Here is a 15,568-nt window from a genome sequence, read left to right as displayed (position 1 = left end):
ATCCATGTTGTTGTGAGGGGGGATGTCATTTTGACCCCATCACACCAACCAAAAATAAGTATATCATATAAAATATCAATAGAACACTATAGGTTTGCTGTCACTAAGGTGACAATTTGCAAATGGGTTACGTGAACATCTCTGTTACGACATCCAAAACACTTTTGGGGCATTGGGGTAAACTGGAGTACGGGGAAGGGGGATGGGCATCTTAGTAAGCAAACCCTGCATCCTAGACCTACAAGGCCAAGATAGAGATTAAACAATAAGCAATCATCAATCTCTGTCGCTGGCCGTGGGTTTGGGGGATGGAGGGTTTGTGAGGTCAGATGCTTTGTCCTTATGGATAAATGTATGCAGAGGATGGCTGAGAAGCACAAACCCCAGCTTGATCTGCACAAAAACGCCATCTCCAACAAGATTATCTTGTTGTTTACTATTAGGTTAATATTTTATATAGTCCTACATTTATTTTAGATGTGTATGTTATTCATCTCTGTATTGCATACATTTAGCTTGATAAAAATTTATCATGGTGTTATGAGAATAATGTGATTTTTATCTTTATTATCCCGGCAACAATGATTATAAAGAGTGATAACATTATTCAGATATTACATACTCCTATGTAATTTTAAACATAGCATAATTAGCATTATACATTACTGTTTACCATGATACCATGTCAATAACCATGATATTACATAGTAATTGTTTTGTATTTATGTTCAGTTAGTTAGGGATCAACAGTAGGCTATACAAACAAGCATTTATTATTAAAAGAAACCTGCTTATTAAAAGAAATAATAAATATAGAAAACTTGAAACTATAGCTGTAACTAAATTATATATCAACTTTAATATCACCAAGAAGACAAAAATTATTTTTTTCGTGCATGCATAAAAAGCCACGGCCAAAACAAATCAGACGAAAGGGGAACACGGAATGTGTTATTATGCAATAACGTGGAGTCCAGCTGAGGTCGAGAGAGAGAGAGAGAGAGAGAGAGAGAGAGAGAGAGAGAGAGAGAGAGAGAGAGAGAGATATTGAAAATTTGGGTTTTACTCCGACTGGGCGGGGATCGGTGTTGGTCCGTCCTAGCCAATGATTAGACGTGTTTTTCCTCTCTCTCTCTCTCTCGGCAGCGCACACAGTCTGCCTGTAGAACTTCAGTCTAGCATAAGTGTGTGTGAGCTCGCGTGAGCTGGAGGATGATGATGGATGCAATGCCGTGTCGTCTCGTGTTTTTAGCCCTCTTTTTTGGAGCCAGGATCCAGCACACACAAGGTACGGGCGATGTGGTCACGTCTGCATGTTGCATGCATTATTTTTCATAACTCCGTTCTTGTGTTTTTGTGGAGTGAATACTGTTATTGTGGGGCCGCTCGGAGGGTTTGCTCTTTGTTTGCAAGCAACTGCAGCTCCAAGAGAGCGTCTTTCTGCAAAGATGGCGCAGGTCAGAGCGAGACAGAAAGATATAAAGAGGAAAGAAAAAGAAAGAAAGATAAAACAACAAACTAATGTCTGTTAAATGTATGTTGTTTTATTAATTCGTGTCTGAGAAAAAATTGCGGAAATGCGGAGAGTACGATTAATATTCCATCTTATCACACCTGATTGACGATAACTGACCCAGGACCAGACTAAAAAAAAATCACATGCAAAGCCAACGAATGTTTAACATTACATAATTCATGTTGAAGAATTGTCTGAAAAATATCTTGTTAAAGTTTGACTATTGTGTGATCGTGTTTATTATTATGATAAAGTCTCTCTCAGGACAGACTGTTACACTCCTTTCATCACTGTCAACTATAACGTTTACACACTTTGTTTACTAATACAACTTATTTTATTTGGTATACATTTTAAATGATTTGTTATAAATCATTAATCCAGTCTTTTGAAACGCACGTAAAACTTTTTTAATATGCCCGAACAGTCGGGCAACTCGTAAGTCTTTCTTTTGCAAAATAACAGACTGTTTTGCTCTTTAAACTCAAATACAAGCATTAATACATCCGGCATGCAGTTATTTACATTCGCTAACGGAATAGGGCTAACTATCCAGTAACTGTTAAAATCTGCGCTTTAACTGTTTGTAGACTTTCAATAAATTATATTATAGTGTGAATTTGACATATGACGCTACTTCAATGCGTTATGTTTGACATTAAACGTAACGTATATTAAATATAACGTTATATACAAAGTTATGTGTTACGTCAACTCGTTAGACGTTTGTAGGCTATACGGTAGATTAGCCGTTAGCTGTTAGGCTAACTTAACTCGTCTAACTGTTAAATCTTCGTAAAACGCAAATAACGTTTAAATGGATTGCACGAGAAAGCCAGTTAACTGTGTCCCGGTTTGTGTTTGTAAATAGCGTTTAACAAAGCGCTTTTAATGCATTGTTACAGGTCATACCTGTTACTTTAATGCTACTGTTTATAACGGGCACTCGCGTGACATCGATAAACATAAACAATAAACGTATTTATAGTCATGTAAACAGGTAAGTGACAGGTACTTGACTAGTTTTTGTATATAGACAATATTGTGAGCTGTAGGTTGTGCATCAAACAGCAGTTTTTCCTACCTTGACCGCAATTTTGGGCATCAAACCATGTGACGGGTACCAGCAGCCTTATGTCATACCACAGACCACATGAAACAAATTCTGTAATATACTTTTGTATTTTTTAAAAACTGTAGTAAATTAGTATACTGTAGTATTATGTTATTTATTACACCTTTGTTTTACTAAAGTTTGTTTTATATGTAGTATTAGCTATAGTGAATTGATAAACTGTAGTAAATATGTAGTATAGGCTACTAAAAAGATTTAATTCAAATTTTACTACGGTTACTAAAGTATACTACAGTATTTTTTATGTGGATAAGAAACCCACAATATTATATTATTACACAATATTTTTACCACTGTACTGCCATAGTATATTTATGTAATGTATTGAACATGGCAATATGCTATCTATTTAGTTAGCATGCTAGGGTTGGAAACGCTCTGCCTACACAGTTTTCCCCCAGTGCTTGTTTTGTTGGGTCTTAATCACTTTTGTCACATGCAATTTTATGATGGAAATGACTACAGGCTCGACAGCATGTCACATTGGGTTTAATAATCCTTCTTCTGTTTTGTCTGATGGGCAGAGAGATGTGCGGTTGTTGTCTTATGCATTTCATGAATTTGTGTCACCTTAAATAAATCAGTGACGGTTGCATCATTTGCACTATATATGAATCACGGACGTCCTTGAAATCTGAATGTAAGGAGAGCACTGATGCTTAAAGGGACCTGAAACACTGTTGCTTATAATTTTGAAAGCAGTTAATCTTATGTCCTCTCTGGCATTTAGTTCTTTCAGGAACGAAATGACGACATGAAATAGCAGTAAGTTAATGGATGTCTTGTGACTTAGCAGTGCCCAATTATTCATGACACCTCGTGACCTTTTGCCATGACAGTTGCTTTAAACAGTGAGCTGATGAAATACTAAAACATGGATTGCAAGTGTCTTAAAAAACACAAAGGTGTAGAATGGCTGCGATGCTGACGGTGTAACAGTCTTGAAAATTTACTTTGAGCATCTCAGACCATCACCATTTATGCTTCTAAGTTCACACATTTTTGAATCAAAATTCTGGAATGACAATCCCAGAGTTTGTTACAAGTATTTCCTCAGGCATTAAATATTACAAACTGACCTGTGTGCAATTGTCTGCTTTATTGTGGGCTAATGCACGTTACATGCTACTTAATAACAGCATTCTCACTAACATGCGTACATTTAAAGAAGAGTACCTTAGTACCTCGTAATTGATGCACTGTTTACAGCTAAGCTGCCAGATGCATGACTAATGCACGAGTGAGGCCTTGTCGATTTGGTTGTACAATACAGGCATATCCCAAGACACTCTAGGGAGCGTGATTTAAACCGGAGTTCAGGCCGAAGCCCCTGCATTGTCCCTCAGAGGCTTCTCTTTAGAGTGAGCATTTGATACATGGTCAATACAGTAATGTTGCCTTTGGGATGTGGAATCTGAAGTATTCGTGTGACCCTCAAACTTCCCGTTGTCCTGTAAAGAACCAAACCTAATTTGAAAAGTTGCATTAGTGCCAGCTCAAATGTATTCTGAGGTTGCGGTGCATTCAGACAGCCTCGGAGGCTTTGGTATTGAAGCGTTGAGACTAGACTATTCCTTTTTATGTTAGAGTTCTTTAAGTGACAGTCTAGTTTTGTTTCAAAAAGCAATCTTTTCATTTGCCTGTCTCTTGCAGAGTTGAATATAGTAGTTTTCACACTTTCCACAGTTAATAGCTTGGCCACATTTGCAACTTCTTTTAGATGAATAGCATGATTTAAATTGATGCCACTGCAAACACAAGATTCTCTGGCGGTTCCATAAACCATTGAGCTGCTGTCGACTTAACAAAAAAACGATAAGAGTTGCTTTCATACAATCTATTTGTCGTCTGTGTTTGCTGAAACAATTTCGGGTTAAGTGCCCTCTTCGGATGCACAAACGTAAGCCGTCCCCTACTCAATACAGGATATAACATTCATATAATCATTTACCATAAAATCATCTGACTTTTCAAAATCTTGCTTCTTTTGGGACCAAACAGAGCTTTTTTGAGGTTTTCTCTCTGGACCAGAGCAGTCTCATTTTTCTGTATTCGATCCTGCTTGGTGCTCGTTGGAGGATCTCATATCACTTCAGAGCATTTTATACGGCTGTTTAGACTTTGGGGTTTGTGGTTTGGAGCAATATGAGACTGTGACATGATTAATAGGCTGTGGCAAAAGATAAACTTGTGTGTTTTTGCAGCTTGCCTTGCACTATCAACATTTTATACATGGAAAAAAGGCATACCCAACAGCTTAAAGAGTATATAATAGTTCACCTAACAGTAATCGTTTATTCACCCTTATCTTGTACAAAAACTTGTATTTATGTTTTTTCAATCAGTGGAATTGTCATCGCTTTTCAATACAATAAAAATGAGCAAAGTACTATTATGCAAAAGTCTCACGGGAAAACGTATACAAAATTGGTATAACAGGGCTCCAGACTGCCCCCAAATGGTGGCATTTTGCCCCTAAAATTTGAGAGTGTGCCACTGAATTTTACATCCAGTCGCACATGTGCAACCAGTAAATTTGACCTTTTTTTTCCAAAAGTGCACAATAAAATGTGACACTGAATTTGAAACAGCACGTTGTAATTTCTGGATCTATCATCAAGTATTTATTAGTAATACAGTGGAAATTAGTAGAAATGTGAATATTTGGTTAGCATGTTGATTTAGGGTGTGTGCCCCTCAATTTTCTGGTTGTGCCCCTAAAAGTTTCAGTTGAGGGCCTCTGTGCTCCTAGTGAAAAAAGTTAGTCTGGAGCACTGTATAACTTTGTACAATTCGAGTGATACAAAAACATTTGATTATCACAAAAAGAGGGTCCACTCCTAAACTCAAATGTACAAATAAGGTTGTACAAACCCATACGAATTAGCCACCTCTTAAAGAGCACCTATGTCATTGCTAAAAAACAATGTTATTTTGTGTAATACAATGTGTTTGCTTGGTTTACGGTTAAAAACACATTATTTTCCACATACCGTACATTTTTATAGTTCCAGATTTCACTCTCTTACTGAAACGCACAGATTTGAAAAGCTCTGTGTCTCTGATTGCAGCTAATCTGTATATTGTGATTGGCCTGAATACCTCTGACGTCAGCAGGAAATGTGACGCTCCTTACCATGTTTGAAAGATTCAGTCACAATGCAATGCTAACAGGAGTTAACTTACAGGCTGTGAGTCTGAAGCAGGAGGAATTATGATAATGTCGGTCTTGTCCACATCACCAATCCCAGGAAGTAAACTGTTGCCTACAATCGGTGTGTTTGTTGTAGTCCAAGAAAAGAGATTTACGTTGGAGATGATAACTTGATGTGCAAACACACGCGCAGACCGCTGGTAGGCAGTATCCACGCATGTAACCACAGTAACAGCGCGACCGTCAAAGAAGAAGAAGCATGGTGAGTTAACCCACAAATGAAGAAGAAAAAGCTACTTGTTGTGTATGTTTTGAGAAGACCACCAATAGGGCTGGGTACCGAACGTCGATACTTTTATGGTATCGAATGAAAAACTTCGATACTTTGAGTATCGAAAAATTATTTAGCTTTCAATGCCAAATTTTGATTCCAAAAGCAGCTGTGTCTGTGAGCCTGTACTTGCGTGTAAGGACCTAAAGGGCTGTCCACCACGTGACAGGGAGGATTTCTGAAAATACTCGCAGTCCACCTCGCAGTCACCCAACACAAGTGTAGAAAGGATACAATATGAGAAGAAAGTCTTTGTGACAGTCTTACCAATAGAGTAAGTGCAAGCATGGCCGTGTTATCTCCGTGAAAAGCACGTCAACCAAAACGGCGCTTCTACTAAAGTGACGAGGGGTTTCAATTTAAAGCATGCTCACAGCCTGTGTCTCTGCTTGATTTACTCGCGCCTGGTTCCGCATGGCAAGGCTTTGCGTGCGCGTCTCCCACAACAGTCTCGACAAGGTGTTTAAACTTAATAATGCTTAAATAATGCTTATGAAATAGTCGCGCCTGTCTCTCCGCATCGCAAAGCCTTCATGCCCTCGTCTCGCAAAAGGACGATGCGTTTAAACCTATTTTTTACATGGTATCTAAATCGGGGGGGGGGGGGGGGGGATTTGTGCTGGTGGACCAATCACAGCATTTGCGGTCTGCGTAGAACTGACGCGCTGTTAAAAAATTTGCAAGGTGCACGTCAGGCTACGCAGAGCTACACGCAGGCTACGGATGTAGCTACGGTGTATAGCTAATGCACGACTATAAATCGGGCTTTACACTCCAAAGGAAATGTAAAATGTAAATCAGACAACACAGACATGTCTTTAATATAGTTATATGAATGGTGATGAGATGCTTGTTAGTTGTTTTTGGAATTTATATTTCTGCATTTGGCGGATGCTTTTATCCAAAGCGACATATAGTGAATTCAAGCTAGGGCTGCACAATTATGACAAAAATAAATTTTTAATTGGCGATTTTTCACCTTTATATTGTAATCACGATCATTATTGTAGATTAATAGACTTTTGAAGTTTTGAAATGTTTTACAACTTTCTGTGAAGCAGCTGCATGGTAAATTCTAAACATCTCAAACTAAATAAATATGCCCATACATACTGCCGAAATGCATAGAAATGAGCACAGATGGACAGCTGTAATTTGCAGATTTTGTAATTGTTTCACCCGTAATTGTAATCTTGATTAGTTTTTCGATTAATTGTGCAGCCCTAATTCAAGCTATACATTTTGTGTGATCTTGGGATCAGAACCATGAGCTGAGATCAGGAATAAGTTTAAGTGACTTTCATTGTATGGTACATTTTGAATTGTATTTAACATAAAAAAATACTCAGACAGCTGTAAAAGAACATAAACTGTCCCTTTTAACACACGAGCCAGAAGACATTGGCATGCGGCACCCTTTTTTGCCAACGAAGTGCTGGAATCTGAGTCGTGCCCTTTATTTGAGTCATTTGTTTTACTGGCTGATTTGAAAGGGAGCTTTGCTGGTTTTACAGCTTTCCTCTTCCTCTTGGAGCTAGTTACCTCAAATGGATACTGTCCTTATCCAATCGGCAAAGAGAGAGGGCAGTTTTATGATCCCTGCGTGGCTCAAAGGCCGCCTAAAGCGTCGGGTATTTATAAAGAAGTCCGTCATGTGCTCTGCACACCAGCAATTAGCAGAGCCTCGGGCATCGAGAAAGCTGAAAAGTTTGGATTTAAGTGTAGAAGAGAGCGTACTTTTGACTGCCCCTTTTCCCTCCGAAGGCTTATTAGCGCGACAGGTTGAAGAACGCGGCGGACGTGAAAAGTCAGTTTTGAAGTGCCGTGTTTTGGTGTGTCCTAGAAAATCTGTCTCTGGCTAACACTTGCTTGGAAACAATACGCCCACAGAGTACGGTTACTCCATGACAGCACGCAGGGAAGATGTCCCCAGAAACTTGTGAAACGGCATACTAGCTCTGTTAACATCTTTCGTGCGAGGGCTCAGCAGGAAGGCACAAACCAGAGAACTTTAATGACATCCAGACATTCCAGTATTATAGCTAGTCGCTAGGAACTAGGTCACTGTCAAAGGGAAAATGTCTGTCTGGTCCGAGTTTTTCATGTCATCTTGCAGCTGTCTACCTTGCTTGGCAGGACTGTTTTGTTTTACCAGCTACAAAATTTCTTGTTGTCATGTTATGTACCACCTTCAGGCACTATCAAGACAACATACTAAATAACTGTCAGTTTCTTCTTATGAATAAACAGTAGCATCTGTGTCCAAGTGGCTTTCCAAAAAGTCTTTATAGAGGGGGCTTGTTAAACCATGACTTAGTTTCTGAAGTATGCTCATTGAAATATTTGGACTGTTTTTTTACCTCTGCTTATGTATACATGAATGAATGTGTATAAATATACACATATTATTAAAAAATGTATATGTTTGTATGTGTATAGAAGATATATCAGCCCATTCTTAGGTGTCAAAAACCGATGCATGGTCAAATGCCTTCACGTCACTATGAAGACACCAGGATTACCCTTAAACCCCATTCAGATCGCCAGCGACTAGCAATAGACGGTTTCATCGTACCCACATGCAGTGACGCGATATGCGCCTGGTTCGAACTTTACTTCCGGTTTCAGTTTTTATAATGGGCTGACTAGTTGCTAAATTGAACTCTTAAACAAATACCTCGTCGAAAATAACAAATATTTTGGTTTCCTAGGTAATCTACGTGTTGTTTATTTTGCTTGTTATATAAATAAACTAAGTTGCCTACAATCAACTAAGTTTATTTATAATTGTATTTTTTATTTTATTACTTGTTGTTATTTATTCTTAGCGGAGTTTACCGGAAGTTACGTGTGGACCACGAAAGCCGCTTGTTTATGTCTATAGTAGAGCAACGCAATCTCATTCATTTTAATGTAAGCTTGATGACTTCTGGCGACACAAGCAAAAGTGACCGTTGGCCACTGGACAGGCGAGTCCAGCGAAGTGAGAAAGTTAAGAAAAGTTGAACTTTATGCAAATGAGGATCTCTTTTGTGTTCTGGGCATTTTGCGCGAATTGAGTGTTGCCGCGGGAAATACGCGAGTTCAAGAATCTGAACTTCTGCGGATTTCCGCGCCGTGTTGACCAATCAGGACCCTGCTGTATTAGTGACGGGATTACAGGAAGCGAGCCGAGTGGCGGAGTCTCAGCGGAGTTGCAGAATCCCCTCCCATGACGCAAATTTCCGCGTAAATTTCTCGAATGATTAGAATTTCACGCGCGGCTTTCACATGAGAATGAAGCGAGTGAACTCTAATGTTTAAGCGTCCAACTACGCGAGAATATCGCATTTTTGCCGCCTCTACCGCGGCTGGTGTAAACGCACGGTAAGATTGTAGACGAGCTGGGAACTCCATTGCTTTCAATGGGAAACTGTTGCTGTCAGTGCACAGACACGATGAGCATGGCAAGTTCATGGAGTTGGATTATTTCCAACTGAAAAATCTATTTAAAGTTCCACCTTTGAGAAATACATCTTTATAGTATAAATATCTATAAAACAATTTCTACTTTACACATGCAAAAAAATGAAATGCGTCCATATAGTTGCACACTGCAGGTTGTACAAGGGGAATCATATACATACAGATATATACATGGATGGATGGATAGACAGATGGATACAATGGTTCACTCGACCATTTGTAACCAATTCTACGTTTTGCCATGTTTTAGATTTGGTCTGTAGTTCAGTAAGAAGAGTTGCTGGGATAGGTCCTTCTGAAACCACGACCAGGACGATGATTTTTTATCATTTGTTTATGGAGACAAAAGCACATATAGCATAAGGCTTTGTGGGGGAGGTTAAGGTTGAAAGGGTCCATCTGAGTCCTCACACCCAAACCCACATCTGTCGCTGACAAAAGGCGCGCAATAATGAGTGGAAAGGGGCCGGAGTGGTGACCTATGGAAATGACTTTGGGATCTCTTACTTGATGAGAAAAGGTTTCACAGCTCCATGGCAATGAAAACTGGGGGGAAGGGAATCTGTTGCAGGGACCCATGCTTTGTGTATGTATGTATGTATGGAGTCTGCGCATAAGCTGTGCCTTCATTCCTAAACCTCTCCTCATATGTGACGTGCATGCACCCTCCTCTCAAAGTGATGATGTATGAACCAGCGCTGGGATTTTGGTTGCCAGGAAACGGGATGTAATTAATTCCACTGCACACGAAAGGTGAGCGCGAGGAGTTGTGCCGAGTGGCTTTCTTTGATGAAGAGCTCACGTGATGCAAAGCCCGTTTTCCTTCTCTTCCCTGTTAAATCCCTACAACCCGCTCTGTAGTTTTCTTATGTGCTTCTTGGAAACCAAGCACGGATGCAATGTTGTCAAGCTATTAAAAGGATTTTAAATGATTGAACAGCATACTAAATAAGTTAATTAGTGTTATTAAGTATGGTTAGTCATTAAAACCTGCTGATGAACTAAGATTGGATGGGAAAGGAGATCATTTGTTAAAGTAGACTAGTCCATTGGTTTTCAGAATCCAACTAGTTCCATTTTCACTTTTATTGTTGGAATTCTTTCAAAAATCTATCTTGCATTGCATCTCACAATGTACTATTTCTCACATTTACGAAAACATCTCACACTATTTACAATACAAGAAACACCAGTCCACTGCACCAAATGGCTTCCAATTCAGTTGACTTCCAATTTGGCTTCTAATTCAGTTGCCACTCCTTTTTATACCATGCACGCAGCATGAATGCATCACAAAACAGTCTAAAACAGACTGAGAACTGTTTCTGTGTGACTGTAGCTTAAGTATTATATCCTTGTGTTACAACAATGATCAAAAGCACTCCAAGAAACCTTGAAATTCATGCTGATCCTAAACTCAGCATGTTTTCTTATGGGCTGTTGTTGGAACAAAGCTACTTGCGTCACCATTGATTTCACTCTGGTCTGCAGTTTTATTGCATGTTTAGTTTATGCATAGTCTGGCTTTAGGCTAAGACCACTGTTCTCTGTCTTTTTAGGGTTTGAAACATATTCCATAATAAAGGAAAAATATAACGCTGGATTATAAGCTTTAAAACATTTTTCATGCAGCTGTGCCAAGTTGCTTTGTAAGTGTTTTGTGATTTACTATCAGTTCGGGGCTTCTCAGATGATTTGTTTAGATGTCCGCAGTGCTCTTTTACTTCCAGAAAAGGTCAGAATCGTACTGGTTCCTCTTTGCTGTCTTAAATCACTAACAGATATTAGCAAAGATCTCTCGGTGCTAACAAACAGTACAGAAACCTACAATGGTATTGCTATGTTTTTATTTTGACATTTGATGAATAATAATATAGATTTTTTACAATGCCATTTTAGCACTTTATAAAGGCCAATGTTGTTGTATATATGAGGAGCTCAGATGCAAAGCTGCTAAATACCACCTTTGTCAAAAATGAGATGATATTACAGTTTTTTTTTTATTCGCTTTGGTACTATTTTCACAAGTATGTGGTAAAACTTCAAAACTGTTAGTACAAAACTCAAGGCAGATCATCAAATAGTCAGTTTTTTCAAACATTTAATCACATGTTCAATTGACTTAGTACAACACACAAAATTATACATTCACTTTTTCACCACACTTAATCATTGTGTCATCAAAGAAATACCTTTCATATGAAGTAACTGTCTTTCACAATGCAATGCTCTCAATACTTTTGATATGCTTCTCATCTCATTTGTGTAAATACATTTGACCAGCACTAAATCCAACTGATCTTAATGGTTAATCACTGAACCATTTGGTAAACCTATATATTTTAATTTCAGCAATATACAGTATATGGATTTTGAGAACTACAGAAATAAAACCTGTGTTTGTACGAACATATAAATTATGTGTAACCACACATGATAAAATACTCTTTATTGCTAATTGATTTTACATAGTGGTAACCAAAGTTGGTCATTACAGTAGATACAGTTTACTGTAAAAGTGGGGGTGAAACACAGGCCATTTATTTTAACATGAAGCAGGACAGACAGCAAGGAATAAGGGCGCACTCACATTATCCAAACCAAACCAAGCCCCAGCGCGATTGTCACCCCTCCCTACTCCCCCAGATGCACGCACTCACACTGTACTTGTATCGATCCGAGTCCGGGCGCGCTTTCGTCATTAAGATGCGATTGTTTTGAAAAAAGCAGGAAGTAAAGCTCTCTCTTAACACTGGAACCCACCATATTGATAAGTCTGTGTTTTTTTTTCGGAGTCGTTTGGTGCGCGATTACAGACAGCCCTCTCACATGTCATCATATTGCTTAGTTCATCTGTCACGTGCGCAGCTCGGACATTCACGTAACCCCGCGGCGCGCATCAAAAGGTTTTTACGGAGGCAGATGAAGGTGAGTGGTCGCGCAACTGACGTCTTCACCTTTTGAATCGCGCTCAGGCGCGAATGTGCTCACACCACAGCCTTCCGCCCCTGAGCCCAAGTGAACCGCGCTCCGGCCCACCTCTGCAACCCGGCCGCGGCGCGAATAACCAATCCGCGCTCGGGCGCGGAACAGAGCGATCACACTAGTCAAACAAACCAGGCTTTGGGGGTCAAACGCGCCCGAGCGCGGTTTGGTTTGGATAGTGTGAGTGCGCCCTAAGAAGATCTTTTGGACAAGGGATCCGTCAGAGAGGTGGGCATGGGCACCCACAGAGAGGTCAAAGAGGTGAACGAAAATCTACGGCCAAATGCTCAAGACAGGCTTGATCCAAATTACTGTAATGTAATGTGTGCACTAAATTTTATGTTTTCATTCAGTTACATTATAGAAAGTATAGCTATGTTACAATTATATCTGAAAAATAAAAACTACTGTATTTTGCTCAAATGATTGTAGAGGATGTCTTCATTGATCCTTCACTTGATTACATATAGGATGGATATTTTGGAAATTATAGATTATGTAAGTAATGTAAGTGTATTGCCTAATGTGAAACTGTGTAATATGTATTTTTTTAGTACTGTAGCATATTAATTTCAGCACTTTTAAGGCTGATTTGAAACATGTATCTTGCATTGTTTGCTGTTGGATGAACTGATTGTTAAAAGTACTAAACTGAAAGAAGATCATACCGTTGTGTTTCGGTGATTAAACCAAATGTTCTCATTACATATTACAATAATCTTGCATTTGAAACAATGATTATGTGGACTGAAAACATGTGCAACTTACTGAAAGCATTACATCCAGTTTTGAAAGAATGACTAGCTGCGTTACAAGTGTGATCAGTTTGGATTTTTGTACTAAGAGTTTTGAAAATGTACACCTTACTTGTGAAAATAGTACCAAAGCGAATAAAAAAAACTGTAACAGAATGCTCTCAGCATCTATAATACGTTCATCAAATCCTTCGCTTTAAATCCGCTAAGGCCATTCAGAAATATTGTTTTGTTGGCAGAATTTGCTAAACGCCACATTTTTCAGCAATGTCCTTTTAACTCTTTCGCCGCCAATATTTTTCATGATTTTCACAAAAGTTTAATGCCTTCCAGAAAATGCCCCTTTTTAAAATATAAACATACAATATATGAAATAAAAGAACAGACCCTCTGCTTTCAAACAAAAAATCAGTTTCATCCTACCTTCATGTGTTCTGTTTTTATCACCTCTCAAATATATGTAGGTTTAATCAAAAACACAAAAAATTGATAATTCCATTTTTCTGAAGGACTTTTGATAGAGATCAGATGCAGAGCGATCTTTAAAACATACACGGACATACAGCTGTTTGCCCTAGGGCAATACTTCCGGTTTTTATAAGTTGCGGGCAGATTGACGAGATAACTCGTCAATGGCGGGGAAAGAGTTAAGTGCATGGAAGATGGATTGGATGAACGATCACATTCAAACTTGTGTCCCTTGTGAGACATGAATACATCTCGTATGTGGCACATGGATCACAGAGCCCCCTAATGTGTGGTTCAATTTCTTAATTTTACATTCAACTTTCATCATTTGCAATGATTTGAGTTACATCCTTAGTGATCTTGCAACTCATTATGTCTTGTCCAAAGAAGTAGATTTTTGGAAGAGTTTTTTTGCCAAAAAAGCTTGCATGCACTTAGAGGGTTTTGCAGTGAAATACAGTTAAATTTGTTAGATACCAATAATAGACATTCCCACCAGCCACGGTAGAGGCGCCAAAAATGCGCTATTTGCGCGTAGTTGGACGCTTGAACATTTGAGTTCATTCGCACGTGAAATTCTAGTCATTCGAGACATTCACGTCATGGCAGGGTCTTCTGCGACTCCGCTGAGACTCTGCCACTCTGCTCGCTTCCTGTAATCACGTCACTACTTCAATAAAGTCCTGTTTGGTAAATGTGGCGCGGAATTCTGCCGAAGTTCAGATTTTTCAACTCGGGCGTTTCCCGCGGCAATGCACCATCCGCGCTTACTGCTTGTACCGCTCCCCAGGATGCCTAATCGCATCTTTGCATTGACTTAACATGTAAATCACTCACGCTTGCCTTGTCTACCGCGTCTGCTGTGAACCCTGCATAAGACGACTAAATTATAATTTGTGCAAATAAGGCATTTTAATGCCTGATTAATAATCTTTTCATTGCCATTATAGTGAAAGTACTAAACCTAAACATAAGAGCCTGATTAAAAAATGCATATGATGCACATAAAGGATTTTGCATCTGCACCTCTGATATGCTGCAACCACCTGATCTTGGAATCCACCTGCATTGCTTTGCTTCTTAGCATCTTTTCAAATGAGTTTAAATGAGATTTACTTTAAAATGCATGCTGACCAATCCACCCGAGCGCTTTACCAATCTACCTCAAGATGAAGATTAATTAGCTTGGCACTGAAAACTCGACACACTTTTCAATTGATCTCCCGTCCACTGTTCAGGCAAGTGAAGGGATTGTGAACAAATTGCACAGCTATTCATTTAACTCCACAGCATGCTTGGGTTACGCCATAAGATTGCCTTGGCGTCTGCATGCTGCAAAAAGCATGCAAGTGCTTTCGTTTGCTTTCCGTCTCTCTGACGAAAATACATTGGAACGGCACTTCTCTTTTTAATGGCGGATAATTAAATTACTACATTAGAGAGCGAAGCCGAAGGCTCCAACGATGTTAAATTCGATTGACATTGATTCTCAAACTCGGCCTTTATTGTCTTGAGAGATTTTTTCGTTCTTACTTTTTGCGTCCATTCATTTTATTTGCAGCCACTCTGGAGACCTGAAATACCACAGACATTCGAGACACAGTGGTGCGATGCCGAACCCCAACATCCTCAATCTCTTTTCTCATCCATTATAAAATGGCTTAGTGGGTCCTAATCAAATAGCGCACAATGGAATTAGGTTAATTGAAAGCATTATTGAGAGACTCGCAATTGCATGCTTTTCATAAACCGCAAAAGT

At 39.1% G+C, this 15,568-nt stretch overlaps 1 protein-coding gene across 1 annotated transcript in view; it reads left to right on the top strand.

Moving 5' to 3' along the window:
- The first annotated feature begins 1,111 nt into the window (after positions 1 to 1,111).
- The window catches only part of tgfbr1b (transforming growth factor, beta receptor 1 b), a 91,149-nt gene continuing 76,692 nt past the window's right edge, over positions 1,112 to 15,568 (top strand). Inside the window, exon 1 of the mRNA XM_065294830.2 lies at positions 1,112 to 1,288. Coding sequence (XP_065150902.1) covers positions 1,213 to 1,288 — 76 coding nt within the window. The 5' untranslated portion in view covers positions 1,112 to 1,212. The remainder of the gene's footprint in view (positions 1,289 to 15,568) is intronic.

This window comes from Paramisgurnus dabryanus, chromosome 22, assembly GCF_030506205.2.
Source record: "Paramisgurnus dabryanus chromosome 22, PD_genome_1.1, whole genome shotgun sequence".
NCBI lineage: Eukaryota > Metazoa > Chordata > Actinopteri > Cypriniformes > Cobitidae > Paramisgurnus > Paramisgurnus dabryanus.
This window is presented reverse-complemented; position numbering and strand designations above follow the sequence as displayed.